Source organism: Sminthopsis crassicaudata, chromosome 2 (assembly GCF_048593235.1).
Source record: "Sminthopsis crassicaudata isolate SCR6 chromosome 2, ASM4859323v1, whole genome shotgun sequence".
Lineage (NCBI taxonomy): Eukaryota > Metazoa > Chordata > Mammalia > Dasyuromorphia > Dasyuridae > Sminthopsis > Sminthopsis crassicaudata.
In genome coordinates this window covers 35,075,586-35,102,695 of record NC_133618.1, presented here as the reverse complement: position 1 = coordinate 35,102,695, position 27,110 = coordinate 35,075,586, and the positions used below count along the sequence as shown (strand labels likewise).

General features: G+C 37.3%; 1 protein-coding gene and 1 pseudogene across 4 annotated transcripts; one reads left to right on the top strand and one right to left on the bottom strand.

The window, feature by feature from the left end:
• Positions 1-1,102: 1,102 nt before the first annotated feature.
• LOC141554133 (uncharacterized) lies at positions 1,103-21,890 on the top strand. Of its 4 annotated transcripts, XM_074285716.1 has the most exons (6): positions 1,188-1,363; positions 1,676-1,970; positions 2,461-2,537; positions 12,139-12,265; positions 13,499-13,594; positions 18,021-21,890. In XM_074285716.1, exons 3-6 carry the CDS (start codon positions 2,502-2,504, stop codon positions 19,466-19,468), a joined length of 1,707 nt encoding a protein of 568 aa, XP_074141817.1. In that variant the 5' UTR covers positions 1,188-1,363; positions 1,676-1,970; positions 2,461-2,501; the 3' UTR covers positions 19,469-21,890. The 4 variants fall into 4 exon arrangements, with proteins under 4 accessions (XP_074141819.1, XP_074141817.1, XP_074141816.1 ...); XM_074285718.1 differs by lacking the exon at positions 1,676-1,970 and having other exon boundaries at positions 1,103-1,363; XM_074285715.1 differs by lacking the exon at positions 1,188-1,363 and having other exon boundaries at positions 1,561-1,970.
• Positions 21,891-23,136: 1,246 nt separating this feature from the next.
• LOC141554131 (cell division cycle 5-like protein pseudogene) lies at positions 23,137-25,424 on the bottom strand (annotated as a pseudogene).
• Positions 25,425-27,110: the final 1,686 nt, after the last annotated feature.

Sequence of the window (27,110 nt, the reverse complement as noted above, 5' to 3'; positions counted from 1 at the left end):
GTACTGGATAACAGATAAGAAATTGAAACAGTTACTACTGACAAAAAGTTTATATTCAAACTTCATAGCTATTAGAGTTAAACCTGAGTAAGCACAAAGTTGTTGTTGTTGTTGTTTTGGTCATTTTAGGAATCAGTGTCATTCCGGGATGTGACTATGAAATTCACCTGGGAGGAGTAAATGCATTTGAACTCATCTCAGAAACAGTAGAGAAGTGTTGCTGGGGAACTATAGGAACTTGGCCTCTTTGGATAAGAAAAGCTTCCCTTTTGCTGTCTTAATATATATGATATTATGTTTACTTTCAAGGTTTTAAATTGCTTTTGGCATACAAAAGAAAGACATTCCTAGTCTTTGTGAAACCAAGAGATGCTGCTATATGTTTCAATGATATGCTTTTTTTCTTACTAAATTTTTTTCCATGATTAGTATTGAAAATTTTTTTATATGATTTCACGCAGATAGTTGATATTTTCTTGCCTTATCAATGGGCATGGGAGGCTTGGAAAGAGAATTTTGGCCGGGTTATGGCAAATGGGCTGAGGGGCAGAACGAGTGTGAGCTTTTGTTTTTACTATAGTCCAGCCCTTCCACGGTCTGAGGGACAGGGAACTGGCCCCTATTTAAAAAGTTTGAGGAGCATGTTCAGACTCTTGAGATGGAGTGTGTTGACCACCATTACATGCTGAGTAAACATAAAGAAAATAATTACAAATAAGAATAAATTCAAAGGAATGGCAGGGCGGGCGGGCTGAAGGAGCAGCTCTGGGCGGGCTGTCCGCTCACAGGAGGGAGTGTGGCGAGAGAATTAAAATCGCTGAAAAGGCAGCATGGACTTGAGCGTCAGGAGCAAGCATGCAGAAGAGTGGGGGGAGGGGGAAGAAAACTAGAGATTGAGTTGAGCTTCCCAAAAGCCTTCATTAAATATGTAAATTGTGCTCCCTTATTTACTATAAGCAGATAGTGGTTTATGAATTTTCCCACCAAATGGAGGAGGAGGCAAGGGGAGGGGATGGAGAGGAGCGTGATCTTTTATTAGTCAGGAGACTAACAGCGACTCTAGTTTTCCTAGACTGGAGGTTCCACGGGCGGCCGAAGCTGGAAGTTGGAGGGGCGGAGTTGGGGAACTGACAGCAGGTGAAGGGCGCGGCCGCTCAAAACTGAGGACAATCCGGAGCGAAGCCGCGGGAGTCCCAGGTTTCAAGTTTGGATACTGACGTCATGCTTCCGGGAGCTGAGTGAATTTATTCTCCCCTCACTTCTCCCCGCAGAGTCTCACTTAGACGTTACTTTTACTTTGTTTATTCGGGTTTGGGCTGTCCCAAAATAAATAAATAAAGATCAGCTGATGGAAGATTCTAAGGTAAGTGCTGCTGTGGACCCATCAGTGAAGGAGAAAGGGGAAGAGTTGGCCCCTAATGTCGCCCTGCCCGCGGGCCCCGCCCGCCGGCCGCTCCGAGCGCCTGGGGCTCGTGGTGTGCGGCAGCGTCCTCTTCCCTCCCCCCCCCCCCCCCCCCCCCCCCGCGGTGAGCGCCTGCTCCCGGAGCGGCCCCCACTGCTACTGCCCGGCTCTGCGCGGGGAGGGCGCTCGGCTTCCGAAGACGACGTCGGGGCTCCGGTCCCTCGGGATGAGAGGCCGTCCATCGATTTCAGCTTTTCTCCCTTTCTCCCACAGTCGGCGCGCGGTGTGATCTGGGCTTGGAGAACTTTTGCAAACCTGGTAGTCCCCATCTTTACTGGGAGATGCTTTTTAATTTAGGGGATTGATGGAGATCGTCTAGGAGGAGCCGCGCTCCAGGCATGCGCAGAAAAGGCAGCAGCCTCTGGACTACGATTCCCAGAAGACCTTGCATTCTCTAGTGGGAGGGAGAATGGGCGTGCTTTTGACGTCATATCCGCTCCGTCCTCTCAATTCTGTGATTTGAATTTGTGCAATTCCCCTACTCTATCTTGAAGTGACCTGGTCTGGGGTGAGCCGCCATTGCGAGCCGGGTCAAGCCTGGCCCGAGGCTGGCATTTGGGGTTGGGGGAGGCGAGGCCGGGGCCCCGGGTTCTGGTTGGGGAGGACAAAGCGTCCATCCCGGGACGAAGGACGGAAGTTTCCAGGGTAAGGGGACGTCGCCGGCACTGGAACGGCCCCGGAGCCGGGGTGCTGGGGAGGACTCTCTGGGAGGACAGTCCCCGACTCGCCTTGGGGTCCTGACCTGCAGCTTCGGCCCTGCTGCCGGGGCTGAGAATCTCAGGAAAGACCCGCGTGGGGCAGAACCGGTCCTGGTGCCCCTCCTCCGGGAAGCCTGCGCTGCCCTGCAGTCAGTGTCTCCTCTGGACCCTAAAGAGATGTCGGCCTGGGGACGGTGTGCCCCGGCCTGGAGCCCGATCCTGGGGAGACGGGGCATTCCCAGCCTCTGCGTGGGGGGACGGGCACCTGAGCGGCTTCTCACGGTCTCCTTTCCTCCCCAGTTCTGCTTCCCGTGACCCCTTCTTCCTCTGAGGCCGAGAGAATGGCTCCCGGCCTCCTGAGCGCCCCGCCCTGCCAGGTGAGTGCCGGGGATTCTCTCCAGAAAGCCAGAAATCGGGGGAGGGGCATTTTTCTCCCACGCTGTGACCGTAGAAATTACTACTGTCGGTCACGTGTTTAGAGCTCATAGCAGAGTTCTATTTATTCCATGCCCGGTGGTAATTCCCGAGAACTGTTGGAATACCTGGGAGCCACGTGACAGTGGCTGCTGGAGACCCAAGCAGACCTGCAGCGTGGACCTCCGCTTGTGAGAGGACAGGGAGGCCGCTGTTCTCCGACCTCTCCTCGGAGAGGCCGTTGCCTTGTCTGACCTCTTCCCTCTGCCTCCAATTGATCTCATCCCCAGTCCGCAACACCTGAGTGGGCAAAGGCCGCCCTGCAGCTCCCTCGTGCTCCGATCCCCAGCTGTGGAGCCTTCGGAAGAGCCGACCTGCCCCTTAACACCCCCCTCCCCAAATTAGCATCCTTTTTAAAATTCCCTCCAGCCTCTTCCTCATCCATTAACAAGGCAAGCAACCCGACAACCCTCGTGCCTGTAAAGACGTAAACTATTTCCATATTAGCCACATTATAAATAAGTAAATAAATAAAAAGGCATTAAAGTAAAGAAAATGAAAAAAATCTTTTATCTACCTTCAGATTCCATCAATTCTGCCTTTATTTTTCATCGTGGGATTTTTATGCATCATTATATTGGATGAAAGATTAAGGACTTTCCAAGTTGGGTGGGGGAAAGTGAACAGGTCCATTTCCCTGAAATCAGACCCAGAGTATCCCACTCCTCCTAAATGTTTGTAAACGAGGAAAGAAACATGGCAATAATAACTGATGGGTATGGAGCCAGTTTTCAGTTAGACATAAGAATTGCTTGGGATGTACAAATGTGAAGACCTCCCTACATCAGTCTTTAGATCTCACCAGGGTTTTGGTCAGCATCATGCTTAAGGGATTCTCAATAAAAGGTCAGGGTGAAGTTGTGTAGTTTCAAGGCCATGGAAGTTCAGAATCAAACAGTGCAGTAAGGTTTTCTAATCCCCACAGTTGAATACAGTTTTCTCACAAGATAGCAATTGGACTTCACCAATAATTGAATAGAAACTAAACTAACTCCATAATTTAGTCAAACAATTTTAGTCAAAAGATGGAGTCAGTGTGGTTCCTAATCCCCTGAATTCCCTCCATTTTCACTCATTATTACAGAAGGGAGTGAGTTCAAAATGTCTCAGGAGTTCTTCCATGTGATCATAAAATGACTCCCTCACACCTACTCAATTTCTAAGTCTTCCCACTGCAAATAAGTATTTTTATGCATTTAGGTACTTTTTCTTTTTCTTTAGTTTCTTTGGCATAAGAGACTCAATAGAGGGAGTTCTAGGTCAAAAGACATACACAGTTTTATAGCCTTTTGGGCATGATCCCAAATTACATTGCAAGAACAGTTGGAACAATTCACTAATAGTCCATTGGTGTTCCTATTTTTCTATATCACTTCTAGCATTTATTGTTTTCCTTTTCTGTCATGTTAGCCAATCTGGTAGGTGTAAAGTAGAATCTCTGAATTGTTTTAATTTGCATTTCTCTAGTGATTTAGAGCATTTTTAATATGACTATTGATGGCTTTGACTTCTGAAAAATTCTTGTTCCTATTCCTTCCCAATTTTTTAATAGGTAAATAGATCTTATTTTTATATATTTAGCTCAGTTTTCTATCTCTTGATTTTGCTGTAGAAACTTTTCCATTTTCCTGATTGCCTACTTGTTTTGGCTGAATTTTGCAAAATCTTTTTTATTTCCTGTAATCAGAATTAAGCATGTTACCTCCTATGATTCTATCTTGTTTGGTCATAATTTCTTCTATTTTCCATAGATCTAAAAGATACATTTTCCTATTTTTGCCTACTTTGCTTGTGATGCCACTATTTATGTCCAAACCATGTAGTTTATGTTGGTATATATATGATTGGAGTTATTCTTCTATGCCTAATTTTGCCAAATTGCTTTTCAGTTTTCCCAGGAAATTTTGTGAAATGGGAAGTTCTTACTTGAAAAGCTTGGATCTTTGAGTTTACCAAATGCTAGATTATTATGGGCATTACTTCTGTATATTGTGTATCTAATCTATTTTCTTGATCAAAACAAAAAAAAATTTCAAAAAGTGAAAATAGTATACTTTGATATGCATTCAGTATCTATAGTTCTTTCTCTCTGAGTGTGGATGGCGTTTTTTCATCACAAGTGTTTTGGAATTGTCTTGGATCATTGCATTGCTGAGAAGATCTATATCTAAGTTCTATATCAGTTCATGTAACTCTAGGTTTTTCTGAAATCTGCCTGTTACTCCTTTCTTATAGCACAGTAGTATCCCATTACATACCACAACTTTTTTATCCGTTCGCCAATTGATGCCGGTATCCCCTCCATTTCTAATTCTTTGCCACAACAAAAAGAAAGAGCTGCTATAAGTATTTTGTATATGTAGCTCATTTTCCCTTTTTTATGATTTCTATGGGATTATAGACCTGATAGTTGTATTTGTTGTACCAAAGAGTATGCACAATTTTATGGCCCTTTGGGCATAGCTCCAAATTACTCTCCAGAATGGTTGAATCAGTTTACATCACCACAAAAAATGCATTCGTGTCTCACTTTTCCCACTCTTCCTTCAACATTTATCAATTTCTTTTTCTGTCATCTTAGTCAATCTGATAAGTATGAGGTCTTACCTCAGAGAATTTGCATTTCTCTAATCAATAGTGATTTAGAACATTTTTGTATATGACTATTGATGACTTTAATTTGTTTTGAAATCTGCTTGTTCATTTACTTATCATGTTCGTTAACCACTTATCAGTTGAGGAATGACTTGTATTTTTTTTAAAAAATTGATTCATTTCTCTTCATTATAAATGAAGCCTTTATCAGAATACTGGCTAGAAATTGTTTCCCAGCTTTCTGCTTCCCTTCTAATCTTAGTTGCATTGGCCTTTTTGCAAACTTTTAAATTTAATGTAATCAAAACTATCCATTTTACATTTCATAATGTTTTTATCTTCTGTTTGGATATAAATTCTTCCCTTTTTCATAGATCTGTTGGATGAACCATTCTTTGCTCTTTACATTTTTTATTTTAAATAATAGTTTTTTTATTATCAAAATATTTGTAAAGATAATTTTCATCAGTCACTTTTGCAGAACCTTGTGTTCCAAATTTTTTTCTCTCCTTTTGTCCCATCCCTTCCCCTAGACAGTTAACAACATAACATGTTAAGTATGTACAATTCTTTTATGCATATTTTCACATTTATTGTGCTACACAAGAAAAATCAGATCAAAAAGGGAAAAAAATGAAAAAGAAAATAAAAACCAAGCTAACAACAACAAAAAAAAGTGAAAATACTATGTTGTGATCCACATTCAGTCTCCATGGTCCTCTCTCTGCATGCAGCTGGCTCTATCCATCACAAGTCTATTGAAATTGGCCTGAATTCATTGTTGAAAAGAGCCATGTCCATCAGAGTTGATCTTCATATAATCTTGTTGCTGTGTATAATGTTCTCTTGGTTCTACTTACTTCACTTAGAATCAGTTCATGAAAGTCTCTCCAGATCTTTCTGAAATTATCCTTCTGACCATTTCTTATAGAAAATAATATTTCATAACATTCATATACCACAACTCATTCAGCTATTCTCCAATTGTTGGGCTAGAATTTGAAGGAGGAGGAGGAATAGAGAAGTGTGGCTGTTTGAAAGTGTAAAAAAATAAACTAGTGGAGACACAGCAAAGCCCTAAAAGAAATGATTCTAATGATAAAAAAAATTTTAAAACCTAGTTTGGGGACAAAGAAGAGAGCAGAAAATAGGGAGAGCTATGTTTAGAGCTGGATAGATGGTAGCAATAAAGAGAACTGTGAGAAGGATAAATGATTTTGAAAAGGGATTATCTTTGTCCCGGGAGTGAGAGCCTAAAAGTTTGCAATAATAAATGGATATCAAAAATAGACAGTATTTAGCCATTGTAATCAAACAAGAAAAAAATAATGTGTTTGATTACTTATCTTGTTTCTTTTTTAATGATTTCTTTAGGATACAGACTCAATAGAGACACTGCTGGATCAAAGGGTATGCACAGCTGATATCCCTTTGGGCATAGTTCCAAATTGTTCTCCGGAACTGAATGGATACCCATAAGTTGGAGAATGGCTGTTATAGTATGTGAATGTTATGGAATATTATTTTTCTATAAGAAACGATCAGCAGGATGATTTCAGAGAGACCTGAAAAGACCTATATGAACTGATGCTAAGTAAAATGAGCCCAGGAGATCATTGTAAAGAGCAACGTCAATTAGGACAATCAATTCTGACGAATGTGACTTTTCTAACAATGAGATGATTGATGCCACTGATCTTGTGATGAAGAGAACCATCTACATCCAGAGAGAGGACTGTAGGAAGTGAATGTGGATTACAACATAGCATTCTCACTCACTCTTTTTGTTGTTCGCTTGTATTTTGTTTCTTATTCATTTTCTTTCCTTTTTGACCTGATTTTTTTTGTTGTTGTTCAGCAAGAGAATTGTATAAATATCTTTGCCATATTGGATTTAACATGTATAACATATCTTGGATTGCTTGCCATCTGGGGAGGGAGTGGGAGGAAGGAGGGAAAAATCTGAAACACAAAGCTATAAAAGGGTCAGTGTTGAAAAATTATCCATGCATATGTTTTGAAAATAAAAAAGCTTTAAAAGAAAATTGCTCTCCGGAATGGTTGGATCATTTCACAGCTCTACCAAAAATGTATTAGTGTCCCAGTTTTCCCACATCCTCTCCAACATTTATCCTTTTTTTTCTGATGTTCTTAGCCAATCTGAGAAGTGTGTAGTGATACTTCAGAATTGTCTTAATTTGAATTTCTCTGATCAATAGTGATTTAGAACATTTTTTCATATGATTAAAAATGGTTTTAATTTCTTCATCTGAAAATTTTCTGTTGATATCCTTTGATCATTTATCAATTGGAGAATGGCTTGTATTCTTATTTGAGACAATTCTCTATATATTTTAGAAATGAGGCCTTTATCAAACCCTTGGATATAAATTTTTTTCTGGCAATTTTCTGCTTCCCTTCTAATCTTGTCTGCATTAGTTTTGTTTGTACAAAAATTTCTTAATTTAATATAATCAAAGTTAAACATTTTGCATTTTATGCTGTACTTTAGTTTTTCTTTGGCCATAAGCTCCTTCCTTCTCCACAGATCTGAGAAGTAGACTATCCTTTGTTCTTCTAATTTATTTATCACTATTCCTTGCTCTTCTAATTTGCTTATGATATCACCCTTTACGTCTAAATTATGTACCTATATTGAAATAATTTTAGAAATAAAAGTCTCAAAAAAAAAAGAATATTCAAAGTTGTTTTTACATTTAATAATGGACAAAATATTAAAGATTGAAAAAAGACAGAAATTTTTAGAGATTTAGGAACTCAGAGTATAGTGACTAATTTTTCAACAGAAGCCTCCGTGAAACATGTTACTTTTCACAATGATGTAGTTGATAGATTGAAACATACATATTTTGAACATGGCTACCATGGACATTTGTTTTGCCTGCATGTGTGTATGTTTGTGTTTGTGTCTATGTGTGTCTGTTTATTATAAATATGTGTGTTTGTGTTTGCATGTATGTGTATCTATTTATTAGAAGGATTTTGTTCATCTTTTTTTCCCAATGGGGTGGGGGAAGTAGGAATGTTAGAAAACAGATTTTTATTAAGGGTGGCCCTCTTTCCTAACTAAAGGAGGAAGAATAAGAAGAATCCATTTTGGTCTAAGTGATCTTGTCTTCCCTCCTACTACTCTGAGAGATCATACCTTTTTATCTAATGTATACTAGGAGTTTAAGACTTAAGTCCTTGATTCAATATGATTTGGGGGAAAGTGCTAAAGTTTAGAAGACTTGTAGTTGAGACTCAGCTATTAATTAATTAATTTTTAATAGTTTTTATTTACCAGATATATGCATGGGTAATTTTACAACATTGACAATTGCCAAACCTTTTGTTCTAATTTTTCCCCTCTTTCCCCCTCCCCCTCCACATGGCAGGTTGACCAATACATGTTAAATATGTTAAAGTATAAATTAAATACAATATATATGTATACATGTCCAAAGTTATTTTGCTGTACAAAAAGAATCGGACTTTGAAATAGTGTACAATTAGTCTGTGAAGGAAATCCAAAATGCAGGTGGACAAAAATAGAGGGATTGGGAATTCTGTGTAGTAGTTCATAGTCAACTCCCAGAGTTCTTTCGCTGGGTGTAGCTGGTTCAGTTCATTATTGCTCTATTGGAACTGATTTGGTTCATCTCATTGTTGAAAATGGCCACCTCCATCAGAAGTGATCTTCATATAGTATTGTTGTTGAAGTATATAATGATCTCCTGGTCCTGCTCATTTCACTCAGCATCAGTTCATGTAAGTCTCTCCAGGCCTCTCTGAAATCACCCTGTTGGTTATTTCTTACAGAACAATAATATTCCATAATATTCATATACCACAATTTATTCAGCCATTCTCCAATTGATGGGCATCCATGTAGTTTCCACTTTCTGGCCACTACAAAGAGGACTGCCACACACATTCTTGCACATACAGGTCCCTTTCCCTTCTTTAAGATCTCTTCGGGCTATAAGCCCAGTAGTAACACTGCTGGGTCAAAGGGTAGGCACAATTTAACAACTTTTTGAGCATAGTTCCAAATTGCTCTCCAGAATGGCTGGATGTATTCACAATTCCACCAACAATGTATCATCAGCCATTAATTTAATTGTTAATAGCTGATTGACTTGAATCATAGCTAATCATGATAATTCAAAAGATTTTAAGTACCATTAACTGAAGATGAATAAAAAAGAAATAGAATAGTGTACAAAAACAGTGGAGAAACAACAAATCTTTAAAAGATCTAATTCTGATAATAAATGTTACATAAAAATTTTTTAAAATAGTTTTGAGAGAAGCAAAGAATTGTGAGGACCATGTTTAGGAATGGATAGGATGATGATAAAGAGGGATGCCTGAGAGAAGACAGTATCTTTGAAGTGGGATTGAGAGCCTCCAAATTGTCAACAAGAAGCGGACACCTAAAGTAAACAAAATAAGATCCAGATGTTCAGAAAGAAGTGTACAATTTGATTTTTTAGCTATTCTCAAGCATCCCTGAAATATCTTGAAGAATGAACTTGGTGCCACAAAACTAGAAAAGAGCATTTGTGTCAAGTTCAAAAAAGAAGTTTTAGCTTCTGCAAAACTTGTCTGTGATTTCAAATTCTGGCACATTCCTAGAATACATTTTTAAATAAGTTGGTTAGTGAATAACTAGAAAATGCTGTTATATTTTATTTTTTCCTCTCATGGTTTTTGCTGTTCACTTCAAGGATTTCTTTTCCCCACTTTCCCTTTATAGCAAAAAATAGCAGTTATACAAATATATCAATTGTAGTGACTTAAACAGATAATGCATAAAACATTCTCCTTTCTAGGGATCTCTATTTTCTCTTCTGTTATTAACAGTAAGTTTTTTTTTTTTTTCTGGTTACTCAGAATTCGGCATCTTTTTCTTTTTAAAATATACATATTTCTGCAGTCTGTATGCCATTATTCTGTTGGCTTTGCTTATTTCCGTTGCCTCAGTTAATTCATGTTTCCAGTGCTTTTCAGAATTCATCATATTTGTCATTTCAAGTTGTAAAATAAATCTATTGTATCTATATTTAATTTTTTCCTAATCCTTTATTGGTATGAGTTAAATTTGTTTCTAGTTTTTTGCTTCCAAAGAGCACTCTTATGAATGTTTTTTGTGTATAAACTTGTAGAAGGCTGGAATTCTGGAGAAGTATACTTGAAACAGTATTAATTTAGTAGAATCGATGAGATGATTGTTCTCTAGTTCACATATATACTTAGGACTTAGTATGGTGATGTAATGGTTCTCTAAGTTCACACTTAATCAGTATGCTGTAATGATGTAATTACAATAAGGTATATAAGGGCTAACAAGGACTGGAAGATAGACATTCTATCTTTGACCAGCCTTGTGGTGGCTCTTCTGTCTCCTGCGTTCCTGCAATAAGATCAAGGCTAGTCCTGAGGACCTCCAGAAAGCTAGCCTGAACATTACATAAACTCACTTTTGTTCTGGCTATAGAAAAAAGATATTGCAGCATTGTACAGTAAGAATTATTGAGAAAACCTGGGTTCAAAATGTAGATCTGATGAGGTTGGTGGCAAACTAAACCCCTTCTGGTTTGTTGCAGAGGTTCAACATGAAAGAATTCACAAACTCGAAATATTAATTGGCAAAAGTGGAAGTTTATTGTTGACTTTGATAAAGTCTGACTTCGCTAATGGCAAAGTCCTATTAGGGAAATGGAAGTTGGCACTGAGAAGAGAATGCCTTCTCAGTGGGCAAGGTCCTTTGGACATTCTGCAAAGAATTGAGTACAAGGAAACCTGTTATCTGTTATAAGAGTAGTTTTTGGTGGTTGTTGGGGTTGGGGGAGCTGCAGCAGGCTGAACTGATCAGACCCAAATGAAATTGCTTTGAAGGCTTCCTCAGCCTGAATTTGAATAGAGATCTAGCTTGCTCTTGGGAGGATGGGCCCTCTCTAGACTCCTTGGAGCCTGGAAGCCCTGATCTTTCAGATCAAAAGAGAATACAATTTTAGAGTGATAATTTTAAAGGGAACACTTTCACTCCCCCTTCCGATCTGCAATTCACTCCCTTTCCACTTTCAGCAGGTTATTTACCTTTTCTGGATCTCACTTCCCTAATTTGTAAAATGAGAAAGTCAAACTTTCAAGTCTTTTTCATATCTAAATATATGAATTAGAAGATGATGGTCTTTTAATATCCATTTCAGCTCTAAAATATTTTTCCACAGTTTTGCAGATAGGAGATGATGGTCCCTTGCACTCACCTTTCCCTTTTGGTTCCAAGAGCATTGAGCATAATCATGTTCATATGTTAAGAAAACAAAACAAAACAAAAACCTGTAATGGGCCAGAATTCTGGAGAAATATACTTGAGGCAAGGATTCTTATAACAAGGTCTTAACTCAGTGGAATTGATAAAAAAAAGTGGTTACCTAGTATAGAATGATGATTAATAGTTCTCTAGTTCAGTATGATAGAATTAATCTTACAACAAATAATGGTTCCCTAGTGATATAATGATTGGTTTATACTCAGTATGATGAATTGATTTAATTGTTATAGAACATATAAGCTGGGGACAAACTCAGCCACGGAAGAGAAGACTGAAGGAGACAGTAAAGACTTTGGACTTTATCCCTGACTATTCTCATAGTGATTATTCTGCTGAGACTAAGGCTGGCCCGAAGGCCCCCAGAAAGCTACCCAGACATTACAAAAACCCATAAAAAGTAAAACAACCCATACACATTTAAAATTGTTGCCATTGTGTCCATTAGCAACATTAAGTACCCACTTTGCAAAATGCCAAGAATACAAAGAAAAGCAAAGACTACTGGCCTCAAGGAGTTTACAATCTAATGAGAAAGGAATTCTGAAGTGATTGTTTTGTTGTTTCAGAAGTCAGTGACTTTGAAGGATGTGACTGTGGACTTCACCTGGGATGAGTGGGAACATTTGGACCTATCGCAGAAAGAGTTGTACAGGGAGGTGATGCTGGAGAATTATAAGAACTTTGTATTTGTGGGTAAGAAAAACTTCCCCTTTACAGTCTTGATATATACAATGTTCACTTTCAAGATTTTAAGTTATTCTTTGGCATACAAAAGGAAAATATTCCTCATCCAAGGAATGTAGCCAAGAGACAATGTATTTGTGCTATATTTCTAGGAAATAAAGTTTTTGCTATATTTCTAGGAAATAAAGTATTCCTGGAAACTGATTGCTTGATTTGTGGTTATTTTTGAGAATGTATCTTCCCATCTCTTTTACATCTGTTTAATCTCAGTTTAGTTTTTGTCATGGACACATTGTTCCCATTGTCTAATGAGAGCCAAATGCACTATTTTTCTTAAGTCATATTCTATAATCCATTTCTACATAATAGAATATCCCTCAGCAGTACTTTGTACTATTCTTGGGGTCTTCTAACATATCTACTTTTTTTTTCCCCCAAGAGATCTTCAACTAATTTTCAGTTCTTTTATTATGGTTTGTGGATTTTTTTAAAAGTTAAGTTCTTTCCTTTTTACATAGAAGAATAAAACAAAACAAAAGAAACCCTCCCTGCCCTTAGGCTGCCTTAGCCTATTGAGCCCTTTCCGTTTGGAAAAAAAAAAAAATCACAGACAAAACCAGCTAACATAACTGATGATGTGCAGGAATAGGGGAGAGAGATCCCCTGTGGTCAGAGGTGCAGGTCCTATGGGAAAGAATTAGAAAGAATTCTTAAACCTTCAATCTGTGTGGCAAAAAGGGGATTTTTATTGTTAACTAAGAAGGAAGCTTTCTTAGCCCTCCTGATTAGGAATTTGGCAGAGATGGATTAACAAAAATCTTGATTATATAGGATAAATCTTAGCCTGGGGCTGGGAGCTATCTGGAGTATTTAATAGAGGACCATCAGATAGAGATCTCCAATTGAATAAAATCACTTAACTGGGAGTTTGAACTGCTGAGAGTTATTTGTGGCAATTCAGTGGAGGGTGATTGACCAAGATCTTCGATTGAACGAAACCACTTAACTGGGAGTTGGCAGCCTTTTCCCATGGTCTGGGAGTTCCCCAAAGGGGATAAAGTTTTTAGGGCCCCCAAAAGATCTCAATTTATATCAATAACATAATGCCTTGGAGGTTTAAAATAGAATTTTCACCCTTATTCCCTACTTTTCTACTGAGTTGAAAGAAATAGTTCATCTCTGTGTTTGATGATTGAATTTTGAAATGACTGTTTCTAGTACTTTTTCATTTTCAACAAACAGAATTTGCAGCTTCCAAACCAGATATGATCCACCAATTGGAAAGAAAAGAAGTATCTTGGATGCCAGAGGCAGATATTCCAAAAAGCAGCTGTCCAGGTAACTATATAAAAATCAAGGAAATGTCTTATTAGAAAATATTGTTCTGTTGGCCATTTTAGGTGAAAACTTTTTTAAAGTATTGAATAAGGTAGTCTTATCAAAGGCTTGTTGAGAAGAACTGAGACATTAAAATGTCATTTTAAAAATCAAGATGTTACTTTTTAATGCATCTCTTTAATCATATGTACCTCCACTTTCAAAGAAAAGGATTGATTCATTGCGGGGTATTTTTACCTTGTTCATTGAAGATTATTTTATCTTAAGCAAGTTGCATGAAATTAGCACATCATTAAAAATATTAACAACATGCCCTTTTTGGTTTTGTGTCCTCTTCTGTATTTATTTTTCTCTGTTGCTTGATGCTTATGTTTCTTTACTGCTATACTTTGTAAAATATTTAATCCTAACCTAATTCTCCTTGTCTTTTTTTGTCTAAATATGTCATCCTGCTTTTCTTTATGCTTTGAAATCATCTTTATCAAAGTACAATAATATGTTGCCATCACAGGATTTTTTTTTTAGTGATAACTCCATTAGTGGACCTATACATTTTCAGTATTTTGCCTTTTCTTTAAGAGCTATGGTGAATATTTTTGAAAAATGTCTTTGCTTTCAGTAACATTTTGATGACATAGATCTAGTAGACCTAAAAAATGAACAGTTCTTGTGAGAAAACTCAGTAGGTATCATATCCAAGTAAAATTCTTGAGTGAAACAACATTGGTCATAAGGCCAGCTTAATGAAATGAGAGCTATATATACATTTTTCTGGAGTAGCTGCAATGAAGGGGAGTACCGTGAAGCTTGCATAGGTTTGCAATCAAAACTCATCTAGTAAACCATCTCATTTACCTTTCCAAAGGAGTGAACAACAGGCTCACGAAAAGGCGGTTGCTGTTTGCAGGAAAATTCCATAGCAACATCATCAATGCCTATGCTCTTACTATAATGAACCTTGATGAGATTGAAGAAAAATTTTATGAAGACCTGGAGACTCTTATTAATGTGTCAAAAGAAGACAAGCTTATAATTTTAAGTGATTTTAATGCTAAAGTAGATTCAGACTACCAGACATGGCAAAGATTCCTTTAGAGGAATGGAGTTGGAAACAGCAAAAACAATGACAAATTACTACTGAAGACTCATGCATTCCATGACTTTATCACCAACCCTGTATTCTGTTTATATAAACCCAATATAAATTCATGGATGCATCCTCATTGCAAACATTGATATTTAATAGACTATGTGACTGAGAAGAGACAAAATGTGAGTGATAAAGACAAAGTGTGATGCAGAGTGCTGGATTGATCATAGACTTATTCTCTTCAAGCTGAATATTCACATTCAACAAAGGTGGTGCTCCCAAACCAAAAAGACTAGTAGAAGAATTAATATCAATAAATTAGAGTGCTTCTCCGAGAGGAAATAGTTTGTTTCTAACTTGGAGGGTAAATTGAGCTGATACACAGTTGGCAAAAGTGGAGCTGGTAGACAGCACTACATTTGCTCATCTGGATCAGAATACTTAGAAATATTAAGACTGGTTTGATGGAAATGATGGAGAAATTCAGAAATTGCTGACTGTTTACCTAAAGTTTAAATTAATCACTCCCTAACTGAAGAAGAGGTTTTTAATGGCTGTGGCAAAGCACTGGTACTGATTCTATTCTAGTTGAGATTTACAAGGTGAGGAGTTCCTTGCTCATAAAAAAAAAAAAAAAAACTGAAATTTTCTAGATTGTATAGCCAGGGACATTATATCCTAGGAGTTCAAAGATGCCTCAGTTGTCCATTATAAAGATAAAGAGAATAGATTCTCCTGTAGATTCTCAGGAGCGTCTCTTTCTCAGTTGTTGCTGCAAAATTCTTGCCAGACTCATCCTTAATAGACTTATCCTACAATTAGAAGGTCATTTACTTGAGAGCCAATGTGGCTTACAGAAGTGTTTGCTACTGGAAAACTCTAGGAGAAATACCAGGAGCTGAACAGAGAGCTGTATATAACGTTTTAGCTCTGGCCAAGGCCTTTGATACTTATGTTAGTCTTGAGGACTTATAGAAAATTATATCAAACTGTGGTTGCCCAGAGAAGTTCATCAGAACAATAGGTCAGTTTGGCAATGTTTGTCAAGTTTCTGGACAATGGGAAATGCTCTTGAGCTTTCTCAGTTACCATTGGAGTGAAACAAAGCTGTGTGCTTTCTCCCTTGTTTTTTAGCATGATATTTTCAGCCATGTCAGATGCCTTCAATGAGGACAAATATGGCATCAAATTCAGCTACTTATAGTGATGGTAAATTCTTCAATTTTAAAAGGATGTAAGAAAAACTAAAGTGAAGGAGTGTTGATCCATGACTTTTTGTTTGTAGATGATGTGCAGTCAATGCAGCCTCTGAAGCTGAGATGTAGTGAAGTATGGATCAATTCTTTGCTGCTTATGCTAATTTTAGCCTAACAATTGGTACCAAAAAGACACAAGTACTCCCCGTAGATATGTGGAACTATCAGTTATAGCAAATGGAGAAGTTTTGAATGCTGTTGATAAGTTCACTTTCCTTGGTGTATACTTTCCAGGGATGTCTATATTGACAATGAGATTGACACACGCATTGCCAGAGCTAGCTCAGTGTTTGGGAGACTCCAAAGGAAAGTGGATTGGAGGGGTTTTAGATTGACTATCAAACTGAGGTCTACAGAGCTATTGTGCTTATTGTTGTATGCCTGTGAGACCTGGATAATATATCAATGCCATGCCAGAGAAGTGAATCACTTCCATTTGAAATGTCTTAGGAAGATTCTGAAGATCACCTGGAAGAATAAGATATCAGACACTGAGGTCCTTTCTTTAACTAAACTGCCAAGCTTTCAAACTACTGCAGAGAGCACAACTCCATGTGGCTGGTTACAGTGTTCAAATCCCAAATGTACACTTTGTAGAAAGGCTGTTTTATGGAGAACTTGCACACAGGGCTCAAGTGCTCCCAAGGTGATCAGAAAAAGCAATACAAGGACACTCTAGAGGTCTCACTTGAGAACTTTAGAATTTATTGTATGACATGTGAGATACTGGCACAGAATTGCCTAGCATGGTGTGTCTTCAGCAGAGAAGGTGCTGTGCTCTGTGAGCAAAGCAGAATTGAATTATCTCAGAAGAAATGCAAGATGTGCAAAGTTAAAGAAGCCACCCCAAATGTTCATTCATAGAGACTATTTGTGTCCAACCTGTGACAGAGTATTCTGAGCTTGTATTGATCTAATCAGCTAAGAAGGACACACTAACTTGTCTCTAATATAGTAGTGTCAATTTATCCCCTTTTGAAAACGAAGGACAACAACCAGTGAAGATATAGACCTAGTAATGGGACTATGATGTCAAAATAATCTTTGACATATCTTCATAATTGAAGTTTTATACCTAAAATTTAAGGTGCTTTGTTGCTTTTCAGAAAAATAGCCTCAACAGCTTAGTAAGTACCTATTTCAGCACAACTTCCAAAATTTGTTATTTTAAAATTTCTTTTCTAATCTGTTGGCTATTTAGTGATACTTCCTAATTGTTCTGAGTTTTACTTCTTTGATTACTAGAGTTTCATTGTTGTTCAAGGTAGTTATTAATATTTTGTACTGTGAAAAATACCTGTATTTTGATCATTTACCTTTTTAAAATTGCATCTTTTACAAATTTAACCAATTCATTACAAAGTAGTTATGTTGGATTTTTAATGGCCATTTATGTTAACAATTGTTCCCTTCTCTTCATATTTCTTCTTTCTACTATTTGTTCCATGTTTCTTATCTCTTTTCATGCTAAGCTCATCAATGCTTTTTTTTTCCCTTTGTGTTCAATGTTTTCCTTTCCTATTTCCACCTTAAATGTTAAAGATATTTTCTTTTATTGTTCAGTCATTTTTAAAATTCATTTCCAACTCTTTATGACCTAATTTAGGAGTTTGAGGGCAAAGATAATGGAATGCTTTGCCTTTTCCTCCAAGTCACTTACAGATGAGGAAACTGAGGCAAACATGGTAAAATGATCTTCCTAGGGTCACATAGCTATTATCTCAGTCCCAATAGGATCTCCGAAAGATTAATTTTCCTACTTCTAGGCCCAGCTATGCCATCTAGCTGCCCTAAGGCTTCTTTTGCAAAGTCTCAAAGTCATTTAAATGTCAACCATTTACAATAGAGTAAATTCATCTTATCTTTCTAGGTAAATTCATTCTAACTCAATTTATTTATATGTAAATTTTGCATCATATTTTCATGTATAATAAACTGTGATCCTTAATCAAAGAATAATGGGCCTATTCATTTCAAGTGGGTAGGCAAGAGAAAACTCTAAAATTTTTTGAGCAACTAGGAGCCTACAGAAATTGAAAAAAAAAGGCAGGGTTAATTAGTTTTTTATTCTTTTTTTCAGGGAGCAAAGAATTTGCTGAAGAAAAATCTTATGAATGTAATGAATGTGGGAAGGCTTTCAGGAGTAAGACACAACTTACTGTGCATCAGAGAATTCATACTGGAAAGATTCTTTATGAATGTAAGGAATGTGGAAAGACTTTCATCTACAATTCAGAATTTAGTCGACACCAGAGAATTCATACTGGAGAGAAACCTTTTGAATGTAGTGTATGTGGTAAAGCCTTCAGAATGAAGGCAGGTCTTACTGTGCACCAGAGAATTCATACTGGAGAGAAACCTTATAAATGTAGTGAATGTGGGATGGTATTCAGGCTTAAAAGACAGCTTACTGTGCATCAGACAATTCATACTGGAGAGAATCTCTATGAATGTGAAGACTGTGGAAAGACTTTCTCCTACAATTCAGTATTTATTCTACATCGGAGAATTCATACTGGAGAGAAACCTTATGAATGTAGTGACTGTGGGAAGGCCTTCAGGAGTAAGACACAACTTAATGTGCATCAGAAAATTCATACTGGAAAGATTCTTTATGAATGTAAGGAATGTGGAAAGACTTTCATCCACAATTCAGAACTTAGTCTACACCAGAGAATTCATACTGGAGAGAAACCTTTTGAATGTAGTGTATGTGGTAAAGCCTTCAGAATGAAGGCACGTCTTACTGTGCACCAGAGAATTCATACTGGAGAGAAACCTTATAAATGTAATGAATGTGGGAAGGTATTCAGGCTTAAAACACAGCTTACTGTGCATCAGACAATTCATACTGGAGAGAATCTCTATGAATGTAAAGACTGTGGAAAGACTTTCTCCTACAATTCAGCATTTATTCTACATCGGAGAATTCATACTGGAGAGAAACCTTATGAATGTAGTGAATGTGGAAAGGCTTTCAAGAGTAAGACAGATATTACTGTGCATCAGAGAATTCATACTGGAGAGAAACCTTATGAATGTAGTAAATGTAGGAAAGCCTTCAAGAGTAAGACACAACTTATTGTGCATCAGAGAATTCATACACCTTTTGAATGCAGTGAATGCAGGATGACTTTCAGGGTTAAGAGAGAGCTTACTGTGCATCAGAGAATTCATACTGGACAGAAACCTTATGAATGTAGTGAATGTGGAATGGCCTTCAGGAGTAAGACACATATTACTGTGCATCAGAGCATTCATTCTGGAGAGAAACATTATGAATGTAAGGAATGTGGGAAGGTTTTCTTCTACAACTCAGATCTTATTACACATCAAAGAATTCATACTGGAGAGAAACCTTATGAATGTAGCCCATGTGGGAAGGCCTTCAGTATGAAGTCAAATCTTACTGTGCATCAGAGAATTCATACTGGAGAAAAACCTTATAAATGTAGTGAATGTAGGATGGCTTTCAGGATTAAGAAACAGCTTACTGTACATCAGAGAATTCATACAGAAACCTTGTGAATGTAGTGAATGTGGAAAAGCATTCACCAGTAAGACACAGCTTACTGTGCGCCAGAGAATTCATACTGGAGAGAGACCTTATGAATGTAGTATATGTGGTAAGCCTTTCAATAGGGAGCCATATCTTACTGTGCATCAGAGAATTCATACTGGAGAGAGACCTTATGAATGTAGTGAATGTGGAAAGTACTTTAGACAAAGGACACAACTTTATGTCCATCAGAGAATTCATACTTGAGAGATTCCTCATGAATGTAAAGAGTAAGTATGTAAAGACGATCACAACTTAGATTTTATTGAACATCAGAGAATTCATCTAGTAAGGATTGTGATGGATATGGAAATGCCTTTAGAAGTTAGGCAAAACTTATTGTACATCAGAACATTTATACTGGATAAAAACCTTATGAATATAGTGAATATGAGGTCTTTGGGAGTAACACACAATTTACTGTGCATGAAAATCCATCCTGGAAAGATTCTTAATGAATACAAGGAGTATGGGAAGGCCTTCCATTACAACTCAGAACTTATGGGACATGACAGATTTCTGAATGTATTGTATATGGGCAGGCTTTCCTCCTTACTTCAGAACATAAAATTAGAACATTGATATTGGAAAGAGACCTTATGAATGTAGTAAATGTGGAAGTCCTTCAGACTGAAGATCCAACTAAGGAGCCATTCAGCATCAAAGAATCTATCCTAGAGAGAAAACTTATAAGTTATGTAAATTATGTGGGAAGACATTTTGACTAGGAACATTACCCTGATATCCTTAGATGTCTAGACTATGATTCTGAGTGCTTATATGAAGCTCTAAATGTCCATATTTAGCACCCGTGACAGGTGATATCCCTCCCTTCTGTAGAACCCTCTAAGGGAGAAAGATTAATGTTATCCTTCCATGGGACTTTTCCTATGGAGATATAGTGGATATTAGAGGGTGCTGATTGGATCATGATATTGGGAGAGTTCTGGGCAGATGGTGTGCAGATGACCCTGATATGTCATAAATACTTTTTGACTGCTTGAGGAATGTATCATAATCTAAGTTGTATTCTTGCTGTTTCTGCTCATATTCCTCAGGGCAACTACTGAAACCTAAGGATTTGGAATTGCATTAATTTTTTAAATGCCTACTAAGGACTTAGGCCAGTTATTGGCACTCTATGACTTGTGCCCAGTGTTCTGAATTTCAAAGTGAAGGAGTTCAGTGAAGTACCAGTAAATAGCAGGAATAACTTCCTCTTTTAAGGTAGCGTAGGCCTTGTCACCTATTTAATGACATAGAGTGGGACTCTCATCGTAATTAAAAGGTAGGAACAGATGAAGAAAAAATCAAAACTACCAAGTGTCATAGGAAAGAATATATTCTGCATCACTCTTTAGAGTAATGCAAACAACCCACAACTATCAGATTAGCTAATGTGATAAGGAAAATGCCTGATTCTGGAGGGATGTGGAAAAATCAGTATTAATGCATGATTTCAGCCATTCTGGAACCAATTAAAACCTATGCCTAAAAGCCTATAAATGTGTATTCTCTTTTACCCAGCTATGACACTACTTGGTCTGTAAGTCAAAGAGATCAAACAAAAAGGAAAAGGACCTATGTGCAAAAATATTTCTAGCAATTCTTTTTGTGGCAGCAAAGTATTTGAAACTGAGGGGATGCTCATCATTTGGGGAATGGCTAGATAAGTTGTGGTTTATAGTTTTAATTGAATACTGTTTTGCTATAAGAAATTATAAATGATAACTCAGTGGGATAGAGCACTGTGTCTAGAGTCAATAAAACCTGAATTCAAATAATGGCCTCAGACTCTTAATACCTCTGTGACTCTGGAAAAACTATGTAAGCTCTTATTTGCCTTAATTTACTAGAGAAAGAAATAGGAAAACTATTCCTTTATGTTTGCCAAAATAATCTCCATAATAGGATCTGAGACTCCATTGAACTATTAAACAACAACAACATAATGAAGGAGATGTTTTCAAAAAACAATTATGAAGATCTTTATGAATTTATAAAGAATTAAGGGAGCAGAACTACATGGCCATTGTGCACAGTAATAGCAATATTGTAATGATTATCAGCTGTCAAAGACTTCGTTACTCTGATCAAGATAATTCCAAAGTATTCATGATGAAACATCCTCTCCACCTTCATAGAGCAAACTGATGAACTCACTATAAATAATATAATTACATTTTTTTCTTTGTTTTTCTTAATGTTTTTGCTACATAATTATTACTGAATTTTTGGGGGTATGATTTCAAATAATTGATGTATTCTTGCCTTATCAATGAGTCTAAGAGGGACTGGAAAGAGAATTTTTGGAATTCATTGTTAAAAAGAATGTTCAACTTAAACTTTATTATTTAAATGATTAAAAAAAAAAAGATTTGGAATCACTAAGAGCATGGGTAAGTTTATTGAACTCCTAGACTGGGGTCTTTCTGCAACAGAGAGGAAAAACCTAAAATATTTCCTTCCCTCCCTGATTTCCAATTGGGGGCAAAATCCAATGAGGGTCACTTTGTGGGGGTTCAAACTTGGGCTCTAGGATGGTGGAAGGTTTGGTGAGTTACCAATACATCCAGAAGCTGCTTCCTCAGCTACTTGGTCAGTTTTGGAACAGAGTCATCTTATCTCTCTCAAAGAGTTAACATTGATCTACTAGTCACTACTTATAAATCCATTGTTCTAGTACTTTCATTCTCTCAATCACAAATGTCCCAAGAGGCTCAGTTTCTGGAGTTGCTATTGTCCTCCAGCTCCTCTCTGTGGTTTTGAGGCATCTTCCTACCTCCTGCAAGGCAAGCGATCTTTTATGAGCTTATAATGATAGGCTTGAGTCATACTCTAGTGGGCTTTAACAAAGGAATTTGTATTTTATTTGGAGTCAATAGGAAAGCTACCTAATCCTTGGAACTAAATAATATGGTGTCTCCTATGATTTAGAAGTACCACTTTGTTAATTGTATAGAGAATGTGTTGAAAGGAGAAAGACTGCCTGTGTGTCTGTTTTGGTCTGAACCTGTATGGCAGTCACCTATATTCCTAAAGATGGACCATGATTCAAGAGGACTGAAAATCAATATTGTACTCATCTCCTTCTGGAGAAGTGATAGATTTAAAATACAGAATGAGACTTGCATTTTTTTTAGTGAGGAAATGAGGAAATATATTTTGTTGGACTATATGTATATGAAATGAAGGTTTTACATTTTTTGGCTCAATGAGGGAGAAGGAATCATAATTACTAAAAATAAAATTTTAAATTAAAAAGTTCTATAATTGGGTCTAGAGAATGTCCAAATTTTTTTTATAGTTAATTTTTATTCAAGAATTTACTCATAGACAACACGTTTAAGAACATTTTAAATATAAAAAATTGATTTTTTTCAACATCAAACAAAAAAAAAATTCAGCAAACACGATGTTACTAAAAGAAAGATGATTTTCAATAAATTAACTTCTAAAAATTCTTGTGGAGCCAGAGTTTATACATAAAGAATCTATACAATGGAATCCATTCAAAACAAATAATATTAAAAGTCGCAGATAACAGGCAAATGTTTTGATGAACATAAACATCAGCTTCATTTCTATCAGAAGATGAAAACTAGCATCTAACTCTCCGTAACAAAATTCAAATGTTTCAGTATTTTGACTTTAAAGTTGTTTCTCCAGCAGCAAATCTGTATATCTTTGCTGAATTTCATTTTCTCTTTCTTGCTGTTGCTGGACATCTTCTTTTCAACACTCCAGTCTTCTTGGAATTGCTGAATTCTCATGTTTCTTTAACTCCTCAAAAGTACAAAGCTCCAAATGATTTATTAATCATTCAACTTTTTCATTATTCCCATCTCTTGAGACTGGTAGCCACCAAGCAAAATTTTCATCTTTTCCATTTTTTCAGCCCTTTTACTTCTGTGGTCATATGACCCCTGTTTATCTCAACTCTTTTCAAGTGATTCAATCCTGTGTTTTTGTTTTTTGGGGGGGTTTTTGCTAGCCAAGTTAGCACATGTGTATTGGCTCCGCCTAGGTAGATATAAAACTTGACTGTAACATTCTTCCCACACCTGGTTTTAAGTTTTGTTAGCTTGCCATGGTTTATTTCCTTGCTTTACTACTTCCATCTCCTGTGTCAAAAGATCTTACTTGAGCCTTCTTCACTTCATCTTTGGTGAATTTCTCACAGGGGTTGTGTTCTAGATAAGTTATATGCTTAGTACTCTTACTTCCAAATCCTAGTTTCCCCCATTTTTATTTCCATTTTGTTCTCCATAAGGATGATGCAGAAATCATAATGAAGCATTGTGATCATTTTTTAAAATTAGTTCTTTGCTTTTCTGTAGGTCTTTTAGTGGCGGTTCTACATTTAAGGGTCTTAGAATAGTTTCATTTACTTCTGATAGTCTTGGCAGATTCTTCTGAACAGCTTTGTGCATTTGTTTTAATTCCTTTATACAGTCTGCATCTTGGATAGCCTGCTTTCGAGCATCTACATCAGCAGTGCCTTCTACATGAGTTTCATCAATTTCATAGTCTTTTAGCTCCTTTTCAGCATTTTCTGGGAGAACAGTCGATGGGCAGAAAGGCCCATCAATCCTAAATGAGATAGATACTCATGAGATTCTCTTTTTATCTGCTTCTCCTATGAGCGATCATTGTAATCTTCCAGTCCCCCTTCAGGATTTATGTCTAATTTGAACCTTAGATGGGTTCTGCCTGTGGTAGTGCCAACAACTGGTTTAGGAGTTATCCCATCTTGAGGAGTCAACTCTTCAGCTCCATGAAAAGGAGTCCTGAATTGGGTAGAAAAGACTGTGTTTGGTGTCTGAATGATCTGTCATTAAAGAGTCACACCAGAGAACTCACTCTAATGCAATAATATATTAAGATCACCTTTCATTGTTCACATTGATAAGAGCCATTAAATTCTGTGTTTCTTGTAGAATTCTGTCTTGGATCACTGGAGTTTTGAGTGTCTCAGAGCAATACTATTGTTGGGGACATATTCAGGCAAAAGAGCACTGGAAGCAGAATTCATTGTGCCAGATTCCTCTGCTGTTTGACATGCAATTTTACAACTTTCTGAAGTTTTGCATCTGAAATCAGGTGCTGGAAGTACTAATTTGCTTCTCTTTTTAGAGGAACTGGTTCGAAAAAATAGCTGATGGTGTCCTTTTTTCTTTTCAAATGCTGTTTGTTTTTCCTATTTCTACTTTCCTTTTCAGATCTTAACTCCCCATCAAGATTTTATTGTCATAATTTCTTAAATCCCGATAATTTTCTTCACATGTCATAAAAACCTGGAACAAGCTTTTTTTTTCAAATGGAATTTCTGTATTATAATATACTCTTTTCTTTGTCCTTTTCTTTTGAATTTCTATCTCAGTTGCTTGAAGTTCTCTTTTTTGGAGGGCAGCAAGATGCCTTGCTTCTTTCAGTTGTGTCTCTCTTGCTTTTCTCTTGGCCCTCTTTCGCTGGATATTTGCCAGATGAGCTCTAGCTTCTGAGAGCATTTCAAGTTCATCCTCATCCATATTAATTGGATCAGGCCTGACTGCTTTCATTTCTGGCTTTGGATCATTTTCTCCAGGTTTAAGTTTTTATGGATTACCTGCTGTCTTCTCTTCATTGTTTTTTTGGCAGCTTTATATCATTGGATGAACAGTGACTGGGGCGATGGATCTCCAATGGGTTGGCATCAATTTGGCCAAATGAAAAAGTAAAAGTTTTTCTTCCTCCTTCCTAGACCTTTTTTTTTTTTTTTTTTAAATTCTTGGATCCAGCCATTCATACCATTTGGCCTTGCACTGTTTTGCTGATTTCCTATGCAACAGTGAAGCAATTGATTCTTCCCATATTTCATTACTACTTTGAGAATTTCATCCTCTATATTCTTCCATACATCCCTTTAATCATAATCCAAGGCATCTTGGTGAAAGGGTGAGTGATTTGGGAATTAGCTGAGGTGACTGGACAAACATTGAAATGGCATAGTAGCCCCTGAACCCAAAACTGATCCTTTTTCCCAGCACTACTTCAGAATGTTCTGCCATGTCCAAACTTTTTGAGGTGGAATGTGTTGACCTCCACTACATACAGAATAAGCGTAAAGAAAATAATCACAAATAGGAAGAATAGATCCAAAGGAATGTTGATGGTGGACCAGAGGAAGGAGAAGCTTTGAGCATTTATACTTCCTTCCTATCCCTTGCTACAAAAATACAGACTTTCCACTCATAAGAGGGAGTTGAGAGAGAGAATTTAACTTAACTTGGAAGGCAGAATGGACTAGAATATTAGCAATAGGCTTAGTGGTCAGGGAGGAAGAGAAAGCAAGAGATTTAGTTGGCCCTTCCAAGTAGTCATCATTAAATCTGTAATCTGTGCACTCTTACTGCAGAATATAAACTTACATCAACTTTAAATTTTCCCCCACAAGAAGGGGTAATGTTGGAGAGGAATGTGTGATCCATTATTAGTAAGACTAATAACAAGTATAATTTTCCCAGGCAGAAGGAGGGACCAAAGGATGATGGAAGTGGGAAGCTGTAATGGGTAGAGAAGCTGTTTTGGAAAATTGATAGCAAATGAAGGGTACTGCTATCCAAAGTGATATAATCCAGAGTAGTTGGAGCCTTGTGTAAATTATGACCCACTTAAAGCAGGACAAGATATTGATGTTCTGATGTTTTGGGAGCTGAGTGAATTTATCCTATTTCATTTACTTTTCCCTTTGGAGAATCCTACTTGGTGAATACTTTTTTATATGTATATTATTTTTTATTTTGGTTTTGGCTGCACAAAGAAAACCCAGCTACATATATCAAATTCTGAGCAAATGCTTGCTGTCAATGATTGGATCTTTCAGGGAATGAAGAAAGGAGAAAATTTGGACACCTACCTTTAGACTTCACCAGGAGCCTCATGTTTAAGGATTTTCTCTCCTTCTCTCTGAATCCTCGAAACAGAAAGTGAGGACATATATATATTTTAGTATGTTATATTTGGGAGTATGGCTTCTTTTTCTTGTCCTTATAAAGACTGAAACCTGTGTCCAAAATGGTTTCTGGAAATTGCTATATACTCCAAACAACAGCTGTAAATATAGTTCACAAGTAGTGAGCAGCTTTTGCTGGAAGCTGAGTGATTTCCCTCCTGCATTTCTGCACTTTTAAGCAGAAGAGAAATCAGAGTACTTCCAGTAGTCACCTCAGAGACTTGTGACAGCTGGAGTTCCAAGGGGTCTTAAAAAAGGGGCACCATTCTGTGAGTGTCCCTCTAAGAGCCCCTCTCTTTCCTACTCCAGCTTGTATAAGTTCTCCTTGGAGCATATACTATTCCTCACTGGGCTATGTCTCCAAAGCCAGGAGATGGAACCTGGCTAGTCTTGCTCATGAAGAAACCCCTGGGGTTGGGTAACTAGTAGTCTGTGCATCTGTCAGGAGACTTGGGGTTTTCTTCCTCAATGACACTGTTTTCCTTGGTGTCTTTGTACTTCCTTCTGGGGAGTCTCCTGTCAGTCCTGGGCTGACTTCCTCTGAAGGCTCTTTTGCCATGGACTCAGCTGATTCCCTCATATCCACAGGGCACTTGTATCACTATCTCTTGTAGTGA

Coding starts and splice junctions, on each gene's coding strand:
- LOC141554133 (XM_074285718.1), top strand. CDS start 2,502: ATGGCTCCCGGCCTCCTGAGCGCCCCGCCCTGCCAG. Junction 12,266..13,498: donor TAAGAACTTTGTATTTGTGG/GTAAGAAAAACT, acceptor TTCAACAAACAG/AATTTGCAGCTTCCAAACCA. Junction 13,595..18,020: donor TCCAAAAAGCAGCTGTCCAG/GTAACTATATAA, acceptor TCTTTTTTTCAG/GGAGCAAAGAATTTGCTGAA.